Source organism: Cardiocondyla obscurior, linkage group LG04 (assembly GCF_019399895.1).
Source record: "Cardiocondyla obscurior isolate alpha-2009 linkage group LG04, Cobs3.1, whole genome shotgun sequence".
NCBI classification, from domain to species: Eukaryota; Metazoa; Arthropoda; class Insecta; order Hymenoptera; family Formicidae; genus Cardiocondyla; species Cardiocondyla obscurior.
Window position 1 is genome coordinate 10,917,011 of NC_091867.1, and position 18,088 is coordinate 10,935,098.

The 18,088-nt window shown below is 47.5% G+C and overlaps 1 protein-coding gene across 6 annotated transcripts; it reads left to right on the forward strand.

Annotated features, from left to right (window-relative positions):
* The first annotated feature begins 26 nt into the window (after positions 1 to 26).
* On the forward strand, positions 27 to 18,021 carry LOC139102066 (rho guanine nucleotide exchange factor 10). Of its 6 annotated transcripts, none has more exons than XM_070655697.1 (15): positions 27 to 118; positions 2,644 to 2,832; positions 3,050 to 3,330; positions 3,963 to 4,247; positions 4,357 to 4,535; positions 11,229 to 11,442; positions 11,519 to 11,756; positions 11,866 to 12,048; positions 12,133 to 12,429; positions 12,505 to 12,597; positions 12,665 to 12,889; positions 12,961 to 13,122; positions 13,207 to 13,416; positions 13,507 to 13,821; positions 13,925 to 18,021. In XM_070655697.1, exons 2-15 carry the CDS (start codon positions 2,713 to 2,715, stop codon positions 15,791 to 15,793), a joined length of 4,671 nt encoding a protein of 1,556 aa, XP_070511798.1. In that variant the 5' UTR covers positions 27 to 118; positions 2,644 to 2,712; the 3' UTR covers positions 15,794 to 18,021. The 6 variants fall into 6 exon arrangements, with proteins under 6 accessions (XP_070511798.1, XP_070511796.1, XP_070511799.1 ...); XM_070655695.1 differs by lacking the exon at positions 27 to 118 and adding an exon at positions 957 to 1,083; XM_070655698.1 differs by lacking the exon at positions 27 to 118 and adding an exon at positions 957 to 1,083 and having other exon boundaries at positions 2,644 to 2,820.
* The last annotated feature ends 67 nt before the right edge of the window (positions 18,022 to 18,088 follow it).

The window sequence follows — 18,088 nt, forward strand, 5'->3', positions numbered from 1 at the left end:
ACGCGGTTTGCTCTCGGTCGTGCGAGTCGCACGAATCCCGTTTCTGACTTCAGAGTGCTTCGGAGTCTTTCGAGAACGTTTCGTCGCCGTTCGGTCTAGGAGCTCGACAGGATCGCAGGTGAGAGTCTCGTCTCAGATCGGCAAATAAATCGCGCGATCGGTTGCGTCGGGTGAAAAAAAAAAAACCCGAAGGAAATCGTTCTTTGGAAGGCGACATACGCGACGAGTGTTTTCCCGTGAACGGCGTGTTTATCGACCGAGCGTTTCCGCGATCCTCGGTTCCTCCCTCCGAGACGCGATATTTACGGCGATCGCGCGGTGGGTTTATCGGCCGAGCGATCCGTCGGGAGGCCGAGGGGACGGGCAGGCTTGAATTTATCGGCGTGTTTCTCGTTTGGAATTTTCGGTAGATCGGCAACGCACACGTGCGCCCGTCGCGCGAGAGGAAGAGGAGGCAGCGAACGTCGGTGTAGAATACTGTAGAATCGCCCGGACAACGGGAGCTGGAGACGACCTTTGTCGTCGCCCTTCTCTCCGCGATCTTTCGTCTTTTCTCTCTCTCTCTCTCTTTCTTCTTCTCTCACTCTTTCTCTCTCTCTCTCTTCGCTTTCTTCTTTTTCGTTGCCGCCGCCGCCGCCGCCACCGCCGCCTTCTCCAATCCTGCTTCTCCTTCTCCTCTCCTCGCCGCGGCTTTTCTCGGCCGACCGGTCGACCGGTCGCCTGGCTTCTCAAGGGGGCGTGCTTGTACAACAATGAGCGAACGCGAAACTATCTAAGCACGAGGCGCAAACGAATCCGTTTCTCCGTGTGACTCGCGTCTGCGCGCGTTCGTGCGTGTGTGTGTGTGTGTATGGCCACGGTCCCTCTCAGCCACTCGATCGCGAACGATTCGCGCGGGCACGTGAAACCAAGTCGCGGGGACCGTGCCGAGCCCTTTTTTTCTCTCGCCTCGCTGCGTGCCCGCCCGCCAACGAGATCCGAAGGGATAAAGGGCACTCTCCGCCGGAGAACTCGGACGTGCGAGATCGAGTCCTGTCGCAGTTCCCTCGTGGCTGGATTTCTCTCTCGTCTCACCGTTACGAGGTATGCTATATTTTCCCGGATTGCGATTCAGTCGAGTCTCGTGGCGACGCGTCCGTCCGTCCGTCCGCTCATCGATCGACCGCCGGAGGATCGGCGAGCCCTTCGCTCGAGATCTCGCCGCCCGAGGTAGTCCACTTTTGTTCGTTTAGTCAGTCGGTAGTGCGGAAAACTGATCTCTTAGCCTCTCACTTTATCTCTCTCTCTTGTGCTTCTACGAGTTTATCACTCCAGCGAACGTGAAACAGATGAACGCGTTCGTGCTCTCTGATCTCTGACAAGATGAGGATTTAGACGAGCAGTCAGTGCGGGCCAGTCAACGAACGTGCGGGTTATTTTCTCTCTCCTCGGAGGCGCGATCGACGTCGAAGATCTGCGTAAGGTATCAAACTTTTCGTTATCGTCGCGGTGAACAGACTCCGCCTGTCTTAATTTGAACGTCCGATGTTAAATAAATACAGTTGCTCGTTAAGTTAATTGACGGTATCCCCGAATATCCTAACGACTGCTTTTTTTTTCCGTCCCAGTTGCAGCGAGCGACGACGAGAAATAAACGGACTCGCCTTTCGTGAATCAATTCTTTTGGTCTCCCGACACGTGCTACCGAATCCGCCCAGAATTTTCTCCGTCGCGAGCGATCAAGACGCCGACGTTGCACGGCCGGCGCGACGTGAATTTTAATGGCCTTCAGCTTCTACATTGTTATAAACAACCTCGCTCGGTGTGCGTGAATGTGGAATTTCGAGTTTTACATCGTCACGCCGTTTCGTCCTCGTCCCGCTCGGCCAGACGCTGACCACCGAAGCTCATTGTCAGTTCCGATGCTCTGAAAAGGTAAAACGAGCTAGCGATCAAGGGCCAGATCGACCCTTATAGGCCCTCCGCGGTTCCTCGCATTCGCAATATTTTTATCACGATGTTGTGAAGCGTCGAAAGTGCCGCGCGGCGTCACGGAATAGTAAATATTTTCACACCTTTGTGGCTACTCGAAAGCACGCGAGAGAGAGAGAAAAAGAGACGGAGATATCTCGCGTAAATTTGTTTACAGGCGAACTCGTCTGCGCAACATTTTAAGCAAACGGCGGGCTGCGTTCGAAGTGAATAAATTATCTGAATTGGTCTGTGCGTCGAGGAAATCGGGCTCCGGCGACGTTACCGCCCGGCCGATTGTTTTCCTCGATTAATGGACCTCGATGGGCGCGCGTGGCTGTTTAGAATAGAATGCGCCCGCACCTGCACCCTCGTCGAGAGGTACGCGACCGTGCTCGTTCCGCCACTCGCGACTTCCGGCAATTTTTCGACCGCCGCGGCCGACGAGGCGAGAGGCGCCGCTCGCGCTTTCGTGGGACGCATTTCGTAACCGTCTCGCTGTTTCGGTAAGTGCGTTAAATAACGCCGCGTAATCTCCCGGCGAGACCCAGGAACAATGACTCTATTGTCTCACCGAGCATGTCGGCGCAAACCGTGCCGAGCGCTGGATACGCGATGCACGTCGGTGCAGGGTGAGATACCGTTGTTTAAAAAGGAAATCGTTTTATTATTTTATTTTTTTTTTTCTTCCAGACAAATCCCGATGGAACAGAAGGCGAGGGAGGAGCCGGGGTTAGGATAAGGTTCCCCGAACGATGTACCATGGCTTCCTCTATAGGGGGGCCAGGAATGACGTCGGGCGTCTCGTCGCCGCGAATAGTCAGCCTGGAGTTTCCCCCGCCTCCACCTTATCCACCGCCTCACAGTCAGGTAAACCAGGAGGTGCGATTTCGCTCGATAACGCATAGTCGTGCAAAGATTTATTCCTCGCTGGGTTTCTCTTTTTTTTTTATTTTTTTTTATTTTTTTTATTTTTTATTTTTTTTTTTTAATTTTTTGTATTTAATCGCCGCTCGATCCTTGACGCTATTTAGCTTTATTAACGTCCACGAGTTTGCTTTTATCACGCAATGACGACGGCTTCGTATTTTTTTTGCAGATATCGCGCAACGCGTTAATGGAACCGGTATCGTCGATGGTGTCACCCATCGGGGGTTCACGGCAGCATCTTTTGGATTATTCGTATGCGTATTACCAGTCTGACTCGAGCCATTTCCATGCGACGTATCCAGCGGAGGTGCTGTCGCAGCAGCAAGAACAGCAGCAACGGCAATCGCAGCAACAGTTGCAGCAGATAAGGTCGGATCCTCTGAAGAGGCACACATACACGACTTGCTATGGCACGGAAGAGAACATTTACGAAGAAATATCGGAAATCAGGTGACCATTCGCTGAAAGATCCTCCGCAAAAACCGAGTTAATTACTCGAAACTCCCAGCAAATCGTTAAACCCGCACTTTTAATATTTATAAAACTTAAATTGTAGACAAGAAATTTATATTACGTTTTTAATGAAGCTCTGTTAGAAATGCGCGTTTGTCCTGGCTGCGAACAGTCGGTGAAATAATTTTTCCCGTGGGCCCAAGCAGAGAGTAATACGCGGCGCAAATGAACAACAATTCGTTAACTCCCCACGGTTCAATGTATCTTGGAGCGGATGCCAGAGATAGCGATTGAGTTGGGAACAATAAGAAAACAAGTTGTGGATTATTCATCCAGCCTTCACTGGCGTATAAGTCATTGAGACGAGATAAACCGCGTGCGCGTTCAAATTGAGAACGCTCGTTAAGTGCATAACCATATTACTTCATACATCGTCGAGAGAGACCACGGCTAGTTTATTTCCTCTAGGGAACAGTCGAATGAGTGAATTAAATTTAATTGTACGTTTCTCTATACGTAGTTTGTAAAATTTCTAAAGTGAAGGATCTCAAGATGTGGCGGGCAGCGACGTTTAAATAATCGTGCACAATTAAGCCGATCTCTTTTCTAAAGCCTTATAAATTTTTCAGCAAGCAATGCCATCGCGCTTTACACGGATCGCGAAGGTCGCTCGTGGCAGAAGAGGTACGTCGCGTACAATCGCGGCATCGTCGAGTGCTCGGAGAGCTTAATTTGAGCGTGGAGGCGATGCTGATGCCGACTGTGGACGCTAACGAGGAAGAAATGGCGCAGGAGGCGCATGGAACCTCGACCGAAGAGCTCCTGCCTTCGGTCAGTCCCGCCGACGATCTTCTCTCCCGCGTCGGGGGTGACTTGGACAGCGGCTTCAGCGGCAGCTCCACCGCGAGCTACCGGTACGTTGGATAACGTCGTTATCGTGCTCGTTCACGCGAACAAATCGTGCAGACGTTGTGTTTTTAATCGCCAACGCATCGACTAATTTTATTTCAATTCAATTTACAGATCAGGCTTGGGTTCTTTGAGGAGAGGAATCGCGAGAACGAGTGCTTCGGAACCGATCGGCGTTCTGCGTAAGACGAAAGCTGCCATGATCTGGAAGAAAGGTTGGAAAAGCTGGAAGAAACTCCATTCTTTCGGGAGCAACGGGAACAGTGGCAACAACAGTAGTACGAGCAAGATCGGTGAGTAAAGATTTAATCGTTGGTATCAATTACGTTTGCGGGAGATAAAAATGGACAAGCGTCATATCGCAAAGTATCTATTCAACGGGTAACCCTATCTCGCCGTTCTTATCGCATTCCCGTCCTTTCGTGAATATGATAATTTGTGCTCGGTAAACGGCTGCGGACTACGTGCGGCTATGAATCGCTCGCGTATGACCAATCCGTTACGAATTCTCGACGCGTAGCTCGTTGCGCGGTAAGAATACAAACTGCGTTTTCCTTGAGCCGGGCTTCTTGGAAGCGAGAAAGGAAAGGGCGCGTTCAGCGACTTCTTTCTTCCTCATCGTCCGCGTAAAGGTGCAGGGGGCACAGAGCCGGACGAAAAATTGTAACGCGAGAAAAGCGACGGGAAAGGGAGTAAGGTAGCGATACGCGTGTCGCAATCGTTGCGCGAGGTAAAAAAAAAAATTTCGAAAATCTCGGTGTTCCTCGTGACGAAAATAGAGAGCGCGTTCGACTTATCGCGAAGTAAAACGATGACGAATGCCTCGGCGAGAGCGGACATTCGAGCATTTTGTCCCCGCGCCCGTTTTAGAGGTAGGTGTTTTGTCCGCGCATAGTTGCGCGAGTACGCATAGCCTTTTCTTTTTACAAGAACGCCTAGCCGCGACTATGAAACACCCTCGCGCGCTCATACTCGGTCCGTGCCGCTCGCGTGCGTTTGGCGAATGGAGTTAATTATTGGTACTTGGAAGGGGTCAAGTCACGGGGTCACTCGGTGGAGAAGCAGATGCGAGATCACGTGAAACTACCGCCCCCTCCCTCCTCCCCCTCAGCTTCTTTCTCTTTCTGGTCTCGTTTCCCCTTTTTCTCCAGCTTGACGTCGCGTAACCCTCTTTCGAGTTTTACGCGGTTACTTGGACTCATTTTATTTCTATCCGCCGGTCGCCGACCGCTTTGCGAAAATGTTAACGCAGTTTCCTCGCGGTTTTTCGATAGGCCGTCGAGATCGTTGATAATTTATTCTCCGTACGAGTCAGCGTCGTGCGTATCGAACAAAGTAAATATACGAGGGTGCATGCGTTTAACCAAACGGGTTACTTTTTTTATTTTATTAATTATCTCATATAAATGACATTAAAGTACACGCTTCTTCTCGCTCCTTCGTTTATCTAAATCGATTTATTCGCGTTTCCTTTATCGATACCGGAGGACGTACAGCGTAAAGAAAAAGGAGAAGAAGGAACTGGGCGAATAAAAGCAGTCTCGGGAGCATCTCGGCTTGCAAGCTACTTTATTTCAGACACTTTAGTCTAGGAACAAAATATAAAAAAAAAAAACCGTTCTCTTTGTAGCGTGTAAACAAAATACGAGCGTAATCGGCGGAGAATTACAATAGTGCAGCTAGTGTCGCCGTCTCGCGGCTCGGCAGCGACGGTGCCGAAGGCGTGCGGACGGAACAACGGCCGGGTGTCGGTCGAGTCGCGTGCGTACATTTATATTCGTAAGGTCCCGTGGCTCGGTAGCGACCGTCTTCGGTCCATTTCACGGCCGTCCTCGTGGGCGATCGAGGGAAAGCCACTTTCTGCCGGCCGGGTTCGATTGTCCTCGTTAACACGTCACGCCGATTTGTAACAATCGCGTGCACCTTACGCTTCCAAAGTCGGCCTCTCGGCGACGCGCGGGTGCCGCGGACCGCCTGGTAGTGGTGCCCCCCCCTCCGTTCCCTCCCCCGGTCCCCGCGATTATCTCTCTCTATCTCCATTCTTATCGCGAGTCTCTCTCCGTCGCTCTCGTCTCGACTCCGCGGCCACAGCTGTGCCACAGAAATACCCGCGTCTTCTCTCTCTCTCTCTCTGTCTCTTTCTCTTCGTTTCCCCCCTCGACCCCTCGCGTGCACCGCGCCTCTTCCTCTCTTTTATATTCATTGACCGTCTCTACGACCCGTCCGTCCACGTCCGTTCTCTCTTCCTCTTTCGGCCGTCGTCGTGCACAGCTGCGCTGCGAGCTGAGCGAGCGCGTTCGTTCGTTCGTTCGTTCGTTTCACTCTCGATCGCTCGTACTTTCTCTCTCGTTCGTCGAGCTGCATTACCCTTCGCCGTCCGTTCGCTCGCGTTCCTTCCGCCCCCTCTCTCCGCTACCGCCGCCGACGTGAGCGTCCCCCTCGCTCGCGCGTTTCGGTCTGTCCGTTTCCTCCGTGCCCTTCGCCTCTTTCTCCAACCTCCGGCGTCAGTGTTGTACAAGCGAGCGCGGAGGGCCGGGGCCAGAAACACGCGGCGCGGCCATGTTGACTCGCCTGGCTCGCCTGTTCGTTCGTTCGCCACGGCATCGCGTCGTATCGTCCCGTGCCGCTTCTTCGTCGAGCGCGGCGCGCGTCCCGTCCGGCCTCTTCCTTCCTCCTTATCGCTGGACGCCGCGGCATTGTTAATTGTGCGGGGCCGCGAACCGGCCGCGCGCGCGCGCACGTGCCCGATGCGATTTTTCGCCTCGTAAAATCGCATAATAATCGCGCGTCCGGGGTGCGCGCGCGCGCGCGCTTGTGCGTGCGCGAGTCTTCTCCGGGTGTATGTGCGGGCGTACAGTGCGCTATGAATTCGCGTGTGGTAGCGCGATTGCGTTCCGCGAATACGTTCGCAGCAGTGGCGACGTGAAGCGAGGAGAGGACGGAAGAAAGAAAGAACGAACGAGAAAGGGGGAGGTGTGTTCCGCGAGTAGATCGGAGCGGCAAGGAGCCACTCGCCTCCGCGAGATGGAGGAACTGCACAACGGGGTTGTCCTCATCAAGTGTAAGTAGGCGGATTTTCCGTGGCGAACCGTCGCGTATCTCGCCCTCTCCTCCCTTTTGCGCTTATCTCTCCGCGAATTTCGTTCCGCCGATCGGGCCGGAGCGGAATCCCAGAACGGAATCCGGAGCGGAAGCGGGCGTGATATCATTTTTCGAACCCCCCCCGGAATCGCGCGCTCGTCGCGATGCTCGAGCTTCGCCCTCGCTGCGTTCCCGCATGCGTCACGAGGCTCACGTCTCTCAGTTCTCGCGTGCTGGAGCGTCGTTGGTCGCGTCGACGCGATTACGTTATGTCAACGGTACCGGTATCAGTTTCCGGCTGACGCGACGCGCGACGTTCAAGCAATAGGGACGGATCGTGAATCGCCCGTCCTCGTTGCGAATTCGATAAACGTTGGATGCCTGCGTCCTCCTTTCTGCTTCTCTCTGCGGTTCTTTCTTCACGGTAGGACCGTGAGCGACGGACGATTCTTCGAAGCCACCCGCTATTCTCGATAAACGACGCCCGCAGGTTCGATCTTAATCGAGTTATACGTAGATTAAGGGATTACGCGCGGACGATATCAATATACCCCAGACGCGCTTATACGTTCGATTTAGCATGCGGGCCGAATTGTTTATCGTTCCATCGCCCGCGGTAGATCGAACTAACTTTTACAACCGCGCTTTATGGCATTTGGCGTTCTCCTGAGAATAAAGAGCCCGTCGGGAGAGAGTTACCTCCTATTTCCGTCAGAGTTACATTTAAAAATACTCGGGCGTGATGAAGAATTCGTGATGTGGTCCACGTGCATATACTATACGAGTATCGCTTACGATCTCAATTTTTTTTCTTCTAAAGGCACACAATAGAATTTTCTTTACAAATTTATAATCAATTACGGTGGTCACTTTACTTAGATAAAGCTATTAATCGCGCGTACTCTATTTTACATTAGAAGGCATTCTTTCTTTTTTTTTTTTTTTTAACAAGCTTTAAAAAGAATTCTTTTCATAGCGCGCTGGTCGTCGCCGATGAAAGCGCCGTCGAAAAGTCACGCCGGTCACGGATGATCGCGGCCGCTTCGTTCAACGCTTTCGAGTAACGACACCGATAAATCGGGTTTTACGTCAGGCCAATGCCGGCCTTGCAACGGTTGCGTCCGCGACGCAGTTAATTATAGTTTCGGCAGCTATCGCCGCGGGAAACGGCCGCTACCTTCCCCTCCCCTCGCATCGACCAAGATTGGGACGATAGCGGGCGTCCGGGTTCGATCGTGCCCCGTTTCGTCAACCCGCGGACTTTCTCGCGATTTCCGCCGGTCGCCGTGGACCAGAAGATCGGATCGCGATTGCTTCGCGAGAACGGCCGACGATCGGGTCGACCGCGGCGCCGTTTTCGACGGGGGTCGCTCGCGTAAGGTCACCGAGGGGTCCGGCCCCCTCGCGTTAGTTAGCCCGGAACGCGCAATCGGCTAATCATTAACGAGCGCTCTGACCCGTGATACGGTATGGAAAATTGCTGAGCGCGCGCGCATTGCCGAGATTAACGCGAATGTTAGAAATATCTCTAATAACGTCGAAGAAAATGAGAGAGCCCGCGAACGCTCGTTTTATCGTGAAACGTGTCCTCGCTTCAAGATGTTTTTCCGTTCTACTTCTGACATTCTAGAAAGATAAAGAAATGTTGGTCTTAAGCAAATAATTGCGAGAATACGTTTGGAAACGGACCGTCTAAGTTGTTGCGCAATATCGAATATGTAGTGCATCGAGGGAACCTTGCCGGTCGACGCGTGGGCGCGCTCTTTATCGCAAAAAGCGCCCATTGAAATGTCACGGCGGCGAGCTCGCCGATTTTTCGCGCGTCGCTCGAAAGCGCGCACCATTCCTCCGCCGGGAATAATCGCGAATGGACTGGCCGCGATAGTGAAAGGAAATTTCGGCGCGCGCCGGACAGACGCGTTAATGCGCCGCGATCGTTTCGGATTTGCGCGATAAAAAAAAATAAAGAAAAAAATACCGGCGAGTCCCTTCCGCTCGTCCGTGTTCTCCACGAAGCGAATCGCCCGCGAGAAGAAGATGAGACAAAAGGAGAGAAGCGGAGGAGTTTCGAGCCGTACGACTTCGCGGCGCACTTTCAGGTAACGATCACGGCGTCTGTTCGCGAGAAGAGAACCGGCCCGATCTCGTGCCGCCCGGCGGCTGTGAACGCGGCCGTCGTCGCCGGGGCTCGATTGCCTTAAATATGTAGAGTTAAACAATTGCCTCTCGTTATGACATTTAGGTTTAATGCTCCCGCGGAAAGTGGAACGTCCGCGCCTCCTCCCGGACCCCCTTGCCTCCGGATAAAGGACAATGGCGCGGTATCGGTTACATCTCTCGGTGCGACGTTTCATATACCTCTCCCGATAAGACGATCTTCACGAGAGCGGTTTCTCCAGACTCCAGACTCGGGAAATTAATCGAGTTTCGAGTAGACGCGCGGAAGTTCGGTTATCGTGAATAAACGCGCGCGGATTCGAGTTAGCCGGCTACAACTCTCGCGCCGCGGAAACGTAGAGGCGGGATGGGGGGCACCGATTCGTCATACGACTCTTTCTCTCTCTCTACGCGGGGGCACGCGCGCGAGCAGGTTGATGGAGGCGCGACGGAGGCCCTCGTCCGTCCCGAGGAGGAGCAGTTGTGGGCCGCGGGTGCACGTCGCTCGGTCGCGAAGGAGGATGCGCAGGCATCTCGTGAATCACGCGGTGACGCTCCTCTCTCTTTCTCTGAGGTTTGTTCCTCCTTTTATCCGATCCTCCCGGGACCTTTTCCACCTGGCCCACCTCGACTCGCACGAAGCGGTTGCGTTGCGCGGCTATTTACGCGCAGAGCACGCAACGTTCCCGGTGCGTGGGCAGCGCGAGAAACGGAGTTTGATGAGACCCCGATCTCGAGGAGACCCCCGTGTTGTTTCTTCGTGCGAAAGTATTGGGCAATCGGTAGGCGTGTACGCGTTCGATCGTTTGACTCGTAATCCTTTTACGCTTCTCTCCTTCTCGCGGAATTTATTCCGGCGACGGATACGCAACGGGACGAGAAATCGGCGGCATCGTTAGCCGAGCGGTGATCTACGCACCGTCCTCCCCGGTGCCCTCGGCTCAGAATCCTCGAGGCCTCGCGACGTTTCGCGAAAACGGCATCGATTACGTGTTTCGTGATTTCATGGATATTTTTTACCGCCCCTCCATCGACGCACTCTTCGCGTGTCGGCGCGAGTGATACTCGCGAGAAACGCGGCCTCTTTGTTTCTTTCTTTTTTTCCTCTCCGCGGATCTAAGATCTCGATGTTTTGACGCGCGCGACACACGTTTGCGCCGTGGATCGCGCAATTGCGACGGCCACTTTGCAACCCGCGTACGCGAGAAACGTGGGAACGGAACGCGTTTAACTCTATTATCGTTGCGCCGTTAACGCGCTGGTAACGCGAGCGCGCGACACAGCGGAAGGCCCAATAAAGCACGCGGTGCGACGCACGGCGAGATGACGTTTTCGTGGCGAGGAGGCCCCCCCTCGATTCGCGTCCTCGTGCCCGCTTGCGCCTCGCGGCCGTGCTGCTCGCGTTCGCCGCGAAGCATACGTCACGTTGCGTTGCTCGGTTTTCTCAGTTTTTTTTTTTCTCTATTTCTTTTTTTTCCCTTTAACGACCCTGGCCGGTCGTGCGTCGCGATGGTATCTCCGTGAGGATGGAATACGGAAAGAATCGTTCGTTCTCTTGACGGTGACGCATAGCTAGGGAATATCTATAAGTCAATCGCGATGGTGATGACGCCGTAGAACTGTTTACTTAGTTGCCTCGCGGAGTTCGAGCTGTTACGACTCTCGTTTCTCCCGGATTCGGAGTAAACGCGCGCGAAGCTGTTCACTTCTGCAGCGAGTTGCATCGTGAGTTTGTTGTTCACTTCCAGATGAGCCTCGTTCAAGGTGCAGATCGTGGGATGACGTAGGACCGGGCAAAATGGAAACGGTCAGCGGGAACTCGCACACGCATCACTCCTCGTTGGAAACCAGCAGGTCGAACACATCCACGCAGTCCGCTCGAAGCGAGGACTCCTGGTGCTCGGCGTCGGACCACGATCTTTCCTCCGATGACGAAAGCGAGAAGAGCAATATCAGTATTAAGTAAGTTCAATCTCTGTTACATAACGCTGGCGGAGCTAAAGTCCATAATGAAAACTCGCCGTTTCGCTCTTTACAGAAGCAACTGTCAATTGAGAAACACGTTGCATAAGGCGCGCACGCTCTGCGACAGGTGGCGGCTTCAAAATATGCCGGTGAACAACGTGGACCTTATGGAGTCCCCGGGGAACCACGGCCGCTTGTCGAGGTGGTTCAGCATTCGCCGGGGTTCGACGCATCATTACGACGTCGATTCTTCGGACACGATGTCCTTGACCAGCCCGATCAAAACGCCACAGATGCCTCAGCTCTCCGAAGTGAGCATTTTCTCAAACGGATTTTTCAGCGTTCAGAATTATTGATCGCTCGTTCGTTAACTCTATTAGTCTGCTCGCGAGGATATTCATGAAACAATATGAATTATAGGTTGATGAGGAAAACAGTGCGATGGTGCAATTTCAATGTATGCAGCAACGAAGACAGGCTCCGCCTACGCTTCCATCGCCACCGTCGAATTTGACTCCGCAGCAGCTGAAACGCAGACATATCGTGGCGGCGATAGTGCACTCCGAAAATAGTTATGTATCTACTTTGCAGAGACTAGTAAATGTGCGTATCAAATAAACTATCTGAAATCGCGTCGACGGTGGAGAACAAGCATTTTCTCACACGTATCACTGCTTTAATCTTTAGAACTACAAGAAACCTTTGGAGGAATCTTCCCCGCCTATATTGAGTCAGTCGAAAATTGCGACGTTGTTTCACAGACTGCCCGAAATTTTGCAATGCCATACGTTGTTCAGAATTGCTCTGGCAGAGTGTGTTCGATCTTGGGACAAGGATGAGAAGCTGGGAGACGTATTCGTTGCGAGTTTTAGCAAAGCCATCGTTCTCGACATTTATAGTGGTTTTATAAACAACTTTTCTGTAGCGATGGATTTAGCTAAACAAGAATCAAAGAGAAAGACCGCACTCGCTGACTTTTTTAAGGTACGACCTCGTGAAATAATTTTGTAAAACTTTCTCAATGCGTTTAAATTTCAATTTTGTAATCGTTGCTTATAGGTGAAGCAAATAAGTGCTCACGATAGATTATCTTTCTTTGGATTAATGGTTAAACCCGTGCAGAGGTTTCCACAGTTTATTCTATTTTTACAAGTAAGTATATTAATGGTTTATAAAATACAACTTAATTTCATCATATTAATACTTGTTTTATTTGTAGGATTTATTGAAGCATACGCCACAAGGACATCATGACAGAATGTCATTACAATTAGCGTTAACACAGCTCGAGAGTTTAGCAGAAATGTTGAACGAAAGGAAACGAGAAGCGGAACAGTTCCAAGCATTTAAAGAAATGCTGCGGCATGTTTCTGGAAAATTATCCCATCGTCCGCTTTCGTCAACGTCACGTTATCTTATTAGGGAAGACAATGTCACGCAATTGGTAAGATTTATTTAATAAGTTTAATTGTGCGATCAAAACACAACGCAATATATAAACGTAATTATTTATAGGAGTTTAATCAAAATGGCATGATAACGAAATCGAAGAGAAGAAGATTATTGTTACTGAATGATCTAGTAGTGTGCGTTTCCGTTACTCCAAGATCTTCGGAAGATTTTTCAGGAAACGAACGACTAACGTTAAAATGGACATATCCAGTATCAGATATTGAGGTATATGTAAAAAAAAATATTAACACTATAGGTTTTAATATATAATAATTTTTTTAATTACTAATATTAATAAATTAATTTTAGATTCAAGATACCAGTACTTCTCCGACTTTAAGTCGATTACTTACCGCCGGTTTGAATAAGGGCGGTAGTTTAAAGTCCGATAAAAGTGGAGAATGTGGACAAGCATCTGATGCAGATAGTATCTGTGTAGAGATGAATGATCTTATGCACGATTATGAAGTAATGTCCCGAATAAGTGATTTGGTGGCCCAGTTAAAGGGTAGATACGAGGTACGATACATTCGTTATTGTATACTCTGTAACAATTTTAAAATTGTAATTTGCGCAAATTAACTAATAAATTTCTTTTTTAATTCGTAGGGAATGACGCTTCAGTCTACCAAGCAAATTCTACAATCGATACAAATGTCGATACAGCAGAAGGATGAGGATATGGTATGGGCTGATAGTTGCTGCCTTCAACTAGTCACGAAACAGGGTCAAATGTATACGTTTCAAACAGAAAACCCATTAGTGAAAAAGGATTGGATAACAGAGCTAAGATTGGCGCAATTAGCTTTGGATCCTAATAATTCTCCATCGTGGGAAGTACCTGAACAAGAACAGAGACCGTCTACAAAAATGCCACTGTTCGTCAGTTCACAAGCCGTATATCATTCGCAACATCAGACCGAAGTACGTTGAAATGAAAAATAGACACGTATAATATACATATATTATTGCCTTATTACTTATACATAACGTAATACTTACATATTTCAATTTATTTTATTTTTAGGTGCGTTGCGGCTGCTATTATTCCACTGAAAATTCACGTCCCACGAGACGACGCGGTAGGAGTCAAAATTACTTATGGATATGTACAGGAGACGGTATATCTAGCCACGTAACGATTTTCGGTCAGTCGACGACAGCCTCGGCAACTTGTTTGAAACGTATCACCACTTTCGATCTGGTCGAAACTAGAGTGAGCGCAATCGAATTTGTAAAAGGAGTGTCCAGCGATCTTACCACCCTCGCTAGTGATCTCGTATGGATGGGCACGGACTCTCGAAGAATTATCATTTATGCCGCGTCGGAACCTGAGAAGGAAGAAGAGATTGGCAGTTATCTTGTCTCGGGACCTGTTGTAGAAATCAAATATCATTGCGACAATGTTTTCGTAGCGCTAGGTACGGGTCTATTGCTTTTGTTCAGCCGACAAGTCGACGGCACATGGTCCTTTAAAGATCCCTATATTTTATCGCTGGGTAACGATCCTGTCTCGTGTTTAATGCCGATCAATACGTCTGTTTATGCCGCTTGTGGCAAAAAAGTGTGGGTACTTAACGCTACCACGGGCGACATAATCAAAAATTTCAGTGTGCAACACGAACACGTCGGAAACGTAAAGCTCATGGCCCATTCGGGGGTCGGTCTTTGGGTCGCTCTGAAAAATTCGAGTACAGTTTGCCTTTATCATACGGAAACATTTAAACATTTGCAAGACATCAACATAGCGTCCAATGTGTTGCGAGTAACGAAAATGCATAATTCAACCAACTCGTGCAGCGGAACTATCGCTGCTAATAATCAAACCGCGGTCACGGTCACGGCACTTTTAGCGTGCAAGGGACTTTTATGGGTGGGTACTAACGTAGGCATTAGTCTAACTATTCCGTTACCGCGATTGGAAGGCGTACCTATCATCAGCGGACGAGTTAATATCTCGTATCATGCCCACTTCGGTCCAATCACTTTTCTACTCGCGATACAAAATACGAAAAATACAGTGCATTCTACGAAAGAACGTGTCAACGCTGAGGATGAAAGTGTACAATTGAGAGTGAAAGATGCCGAGCAGAAATCTCGCGATAGAACGAGTATAGATTCTTCTGCGAGTAGTAACATTGTGAAGCTGAAGCAACAGCTAACTGGAAGCCCAGTGATGCTGAGGAGAAAGCGAAGCAAGGAGTACGACTGCAGAGGCTCGAAAACACTTCCGAGAGGTTTAGGTGCCGGCTGCGGATTTTTATCGAGCTCGTTCTCCAGTTCGCAAAGTTCCGGTGAAAACTGTGACGTTTACGGGCTTTACGGTGATTTGATGTATGTGAAGGATTACGAGAACGAAAATAATTCCGGAATAGATCCCATTTACGAATCGTTGAGAAGAAGCGATCCAGAGTTAGCAGCCATACCAAATAAAGTAAGTACCTTGGATCGTAGATTAAAAATGAAAATTACTAGGCCCAGATCGTTGGATCTTTCCAACTGGTCGGTAGACTCTCACGCCAGCTCCATGTATACATCTTCCGGGTCGGAAGAAAATTTATCTTTAAAAACTGGAAAATTATCGCGTAATAGTAGCATAGCTAGTCGTAATGGTCCCTACGACCTCTCTACTCCTAACACTAACGTAGTAGAATCGGGATTAGAGGCAACGTCCGCGACTAATCTCAAGGCGAACGGTAAAAAAAATGGTAAAGCGGCTCAGCAAGTAGATCAGCCCAAGAGAACGGTGTTAACGTTGATGGGCGGACGCGGATATATTAATTGGAGGCAACTCCACGCGCAGTCTAACATTGACAAAAATTCCAAGTCAACCTATGCGTTTAAAGATCCTAACAGCAACGACGCACATATCGTTTTATGGGAGATGAAGTTATGATATACGATCGCAATTTTAGGCTCGTCGTTTTGCGTTGGTACGGAATATTGACGTTGACATGTATGTAGTATAGTAGATAATAGGACCAAAAGAGTACCGATAACACTTTAGATAAGATTGTTAATAATTGTAAAGGACTATCGGACACATGGTGTAATCTCGATTGCGTAGCAGCGAGCATTTTCGGCTGAATGTGACGTTATTTAGTATTGATTACTACTCCGAGGCAATTTAAATAAAAGTAAAATTACTAAAATCGAGAAAAATGACTCGAAAGTATTAGAGTAATGAGTGTCCCTCAATTTCTTTTTTTTTATACAAAGATACTTAGTGGGGACTGCATGCAAGATTTTTGTTTTTTTTTTTTTAACGAACAACTTTTCTAAGAAAGAATAGACGCTTTATTAACTGAACAGACTGAAATATGTATCGATCATTGCAGCGCATGACAAGATTATTATAAATATAAATCAAGTATCGGATACTTTCGTACGTGAAAAGCGTGCTTCCATTGCGTATTGAAATAATAAATCAACGGTCTCGATACAATTGTTACTTTTTAGATTTAAAGTTCTTTGAAATTTATATATCTGTATAAGGTTATTTGAATCTCGTTTAGTATATAAATGAAAACATGTGATAAGCATAAAATCTCATGAGAAGGTGCACAATAATGGAATTCGAGGGAATCCAATTTGTAAAACATTTTACACGTTTAATATCCGTGACATGTGAGAATAATTGCTATAAAAGTTCCGCTTATGTTATACGTAAAAACGTTCGCACTCAATTAAAATTAACAGATCGTTGTTCGCGCGCGTACGCGTTATAATTAAAATTTGGAATATTAGCCGGGCTTGGACTACGCGTTTATATGCGGATTATTCACCGCGTATGCACATATGATGTATTTACATTAGATATTTTACTGCGTTGTTATTTATAAATGATTATCACTTTATTTCTCATGGTGATACGTATTACGCAATATGATATTCGGCGAAAATCGATCGGACGTTATCCGAATTCTATTCGGATTGTATGTATTATGTCGATACGCGGTATTTTTTTTTCTTTTTTTTTTTAATATACGAATGCATTGACTTTTATTTTAAACGATAATCTTTGTTTTTGCATCAAAATTATTTTTATATAAAAATTTAAATCGAAGCTCATCGTTTGAAAAATTGTCACCAGTGCGATTTTCGCAAAACTGTGCGGGACGTAATGGTCGACATGCTTTGATTAAAAGTGATGCCGTTTTGATATTCGACATATATTTTGAAAATTTCATAATTGGTGTAATATAAGATAATACGACACGTCTATATTTTCATTCCGCTAAAAGTGTTGAGAAAATTGATAAATTTATTTACCAAGTTCTAAATTTAAAAAGCCATGTAATAAAATCTCTTAAAATATCTACAAATTTTGGTGAACGATCAACAATTTATTTACTGAACGAGCTTAAAATGTTTTGTCATTTCTTGATTTTTATAATAATTATTGCAATTAAAATGGCGATTCCAAACTTTCACATTTATATGGAGATATATTTTTTATGATATTTCGGAAAATAGTTACGATTATCGAATTATTCATTACAATTTTTCAATTGCGATGATTTTGTTAGCATTGGATTACATATGAATACTTATTTATCAGCCAATATAGGCATAAATAAATGGAAAACCTATTTATATAGATCATACATTTCTACAGATTATAAAACGTTGATTACAAATGGCTATTGTCTGTTTACTCTTGAGGATTATTAAAAAAAAAAAAAAAAAAAGAAGAAATTTATAGCTTCGGTTATTAAATGAAAAAGGTGTATATATATATATTTATGTATACAATTTTTCATAAAATGTTAATGCTGTCCAGTTTTTGATATGATCGAGTTTTCAATGAGGAAATACTGATCTGTGTATATATCTCGTATAAAATATGATAGTATATATGTTATAAAGCCGTTAAATAGATTTATATTTTGTACACTAAATTTTGTTTGAATATATAGTCTTATTTTGTATTTATACCTTTAGTACGCGCGTTAGTTACACAACGAAACTTTACTATGTATTTATTCCTTATACAATATGATGTCACCGTTATAAATAGAGAAAGAATCTTGTTACTTTGCTGCGTCGAGAGAGTGCGGCGATAATAGTATACTTCCCGTTTATTGTAACATTATATGGCTTCATAAAAATTATTTCAAATGACTTACGAGTTTTTTTTTCAGGTCCATGTATGTATAAATATATATGGATATGTACATATATAATAATC

What these genes read in the sequence shown, in the direction of transcription:
- LOC139102066 (XM_070655697.1), top strand. Translation starts at nt 2,713, where the DNA reads ATGGCTTCCTCTATAGGGGGGCCAGGAATGACGTCGGGCGTCTCGTCG. An exon ending in AGATGCCTCAGCTCTCCGAA is followed by an intron (nt 11,757 to 11,865) that starts GTGAGCATTTTC and finishes TATGAATTATAG; the next exon opens with GTTGATGAGGAAAACAGTGC. An exon ending in ATTCGCAACATCAGACCGAA is followed by an intron (nt 13,822 to 13,924) that starts GTACGTTGAAAT and finishes TTTTATTTTTAG; the next exon opens with GTGCGTTGCGGCTGCTATTA.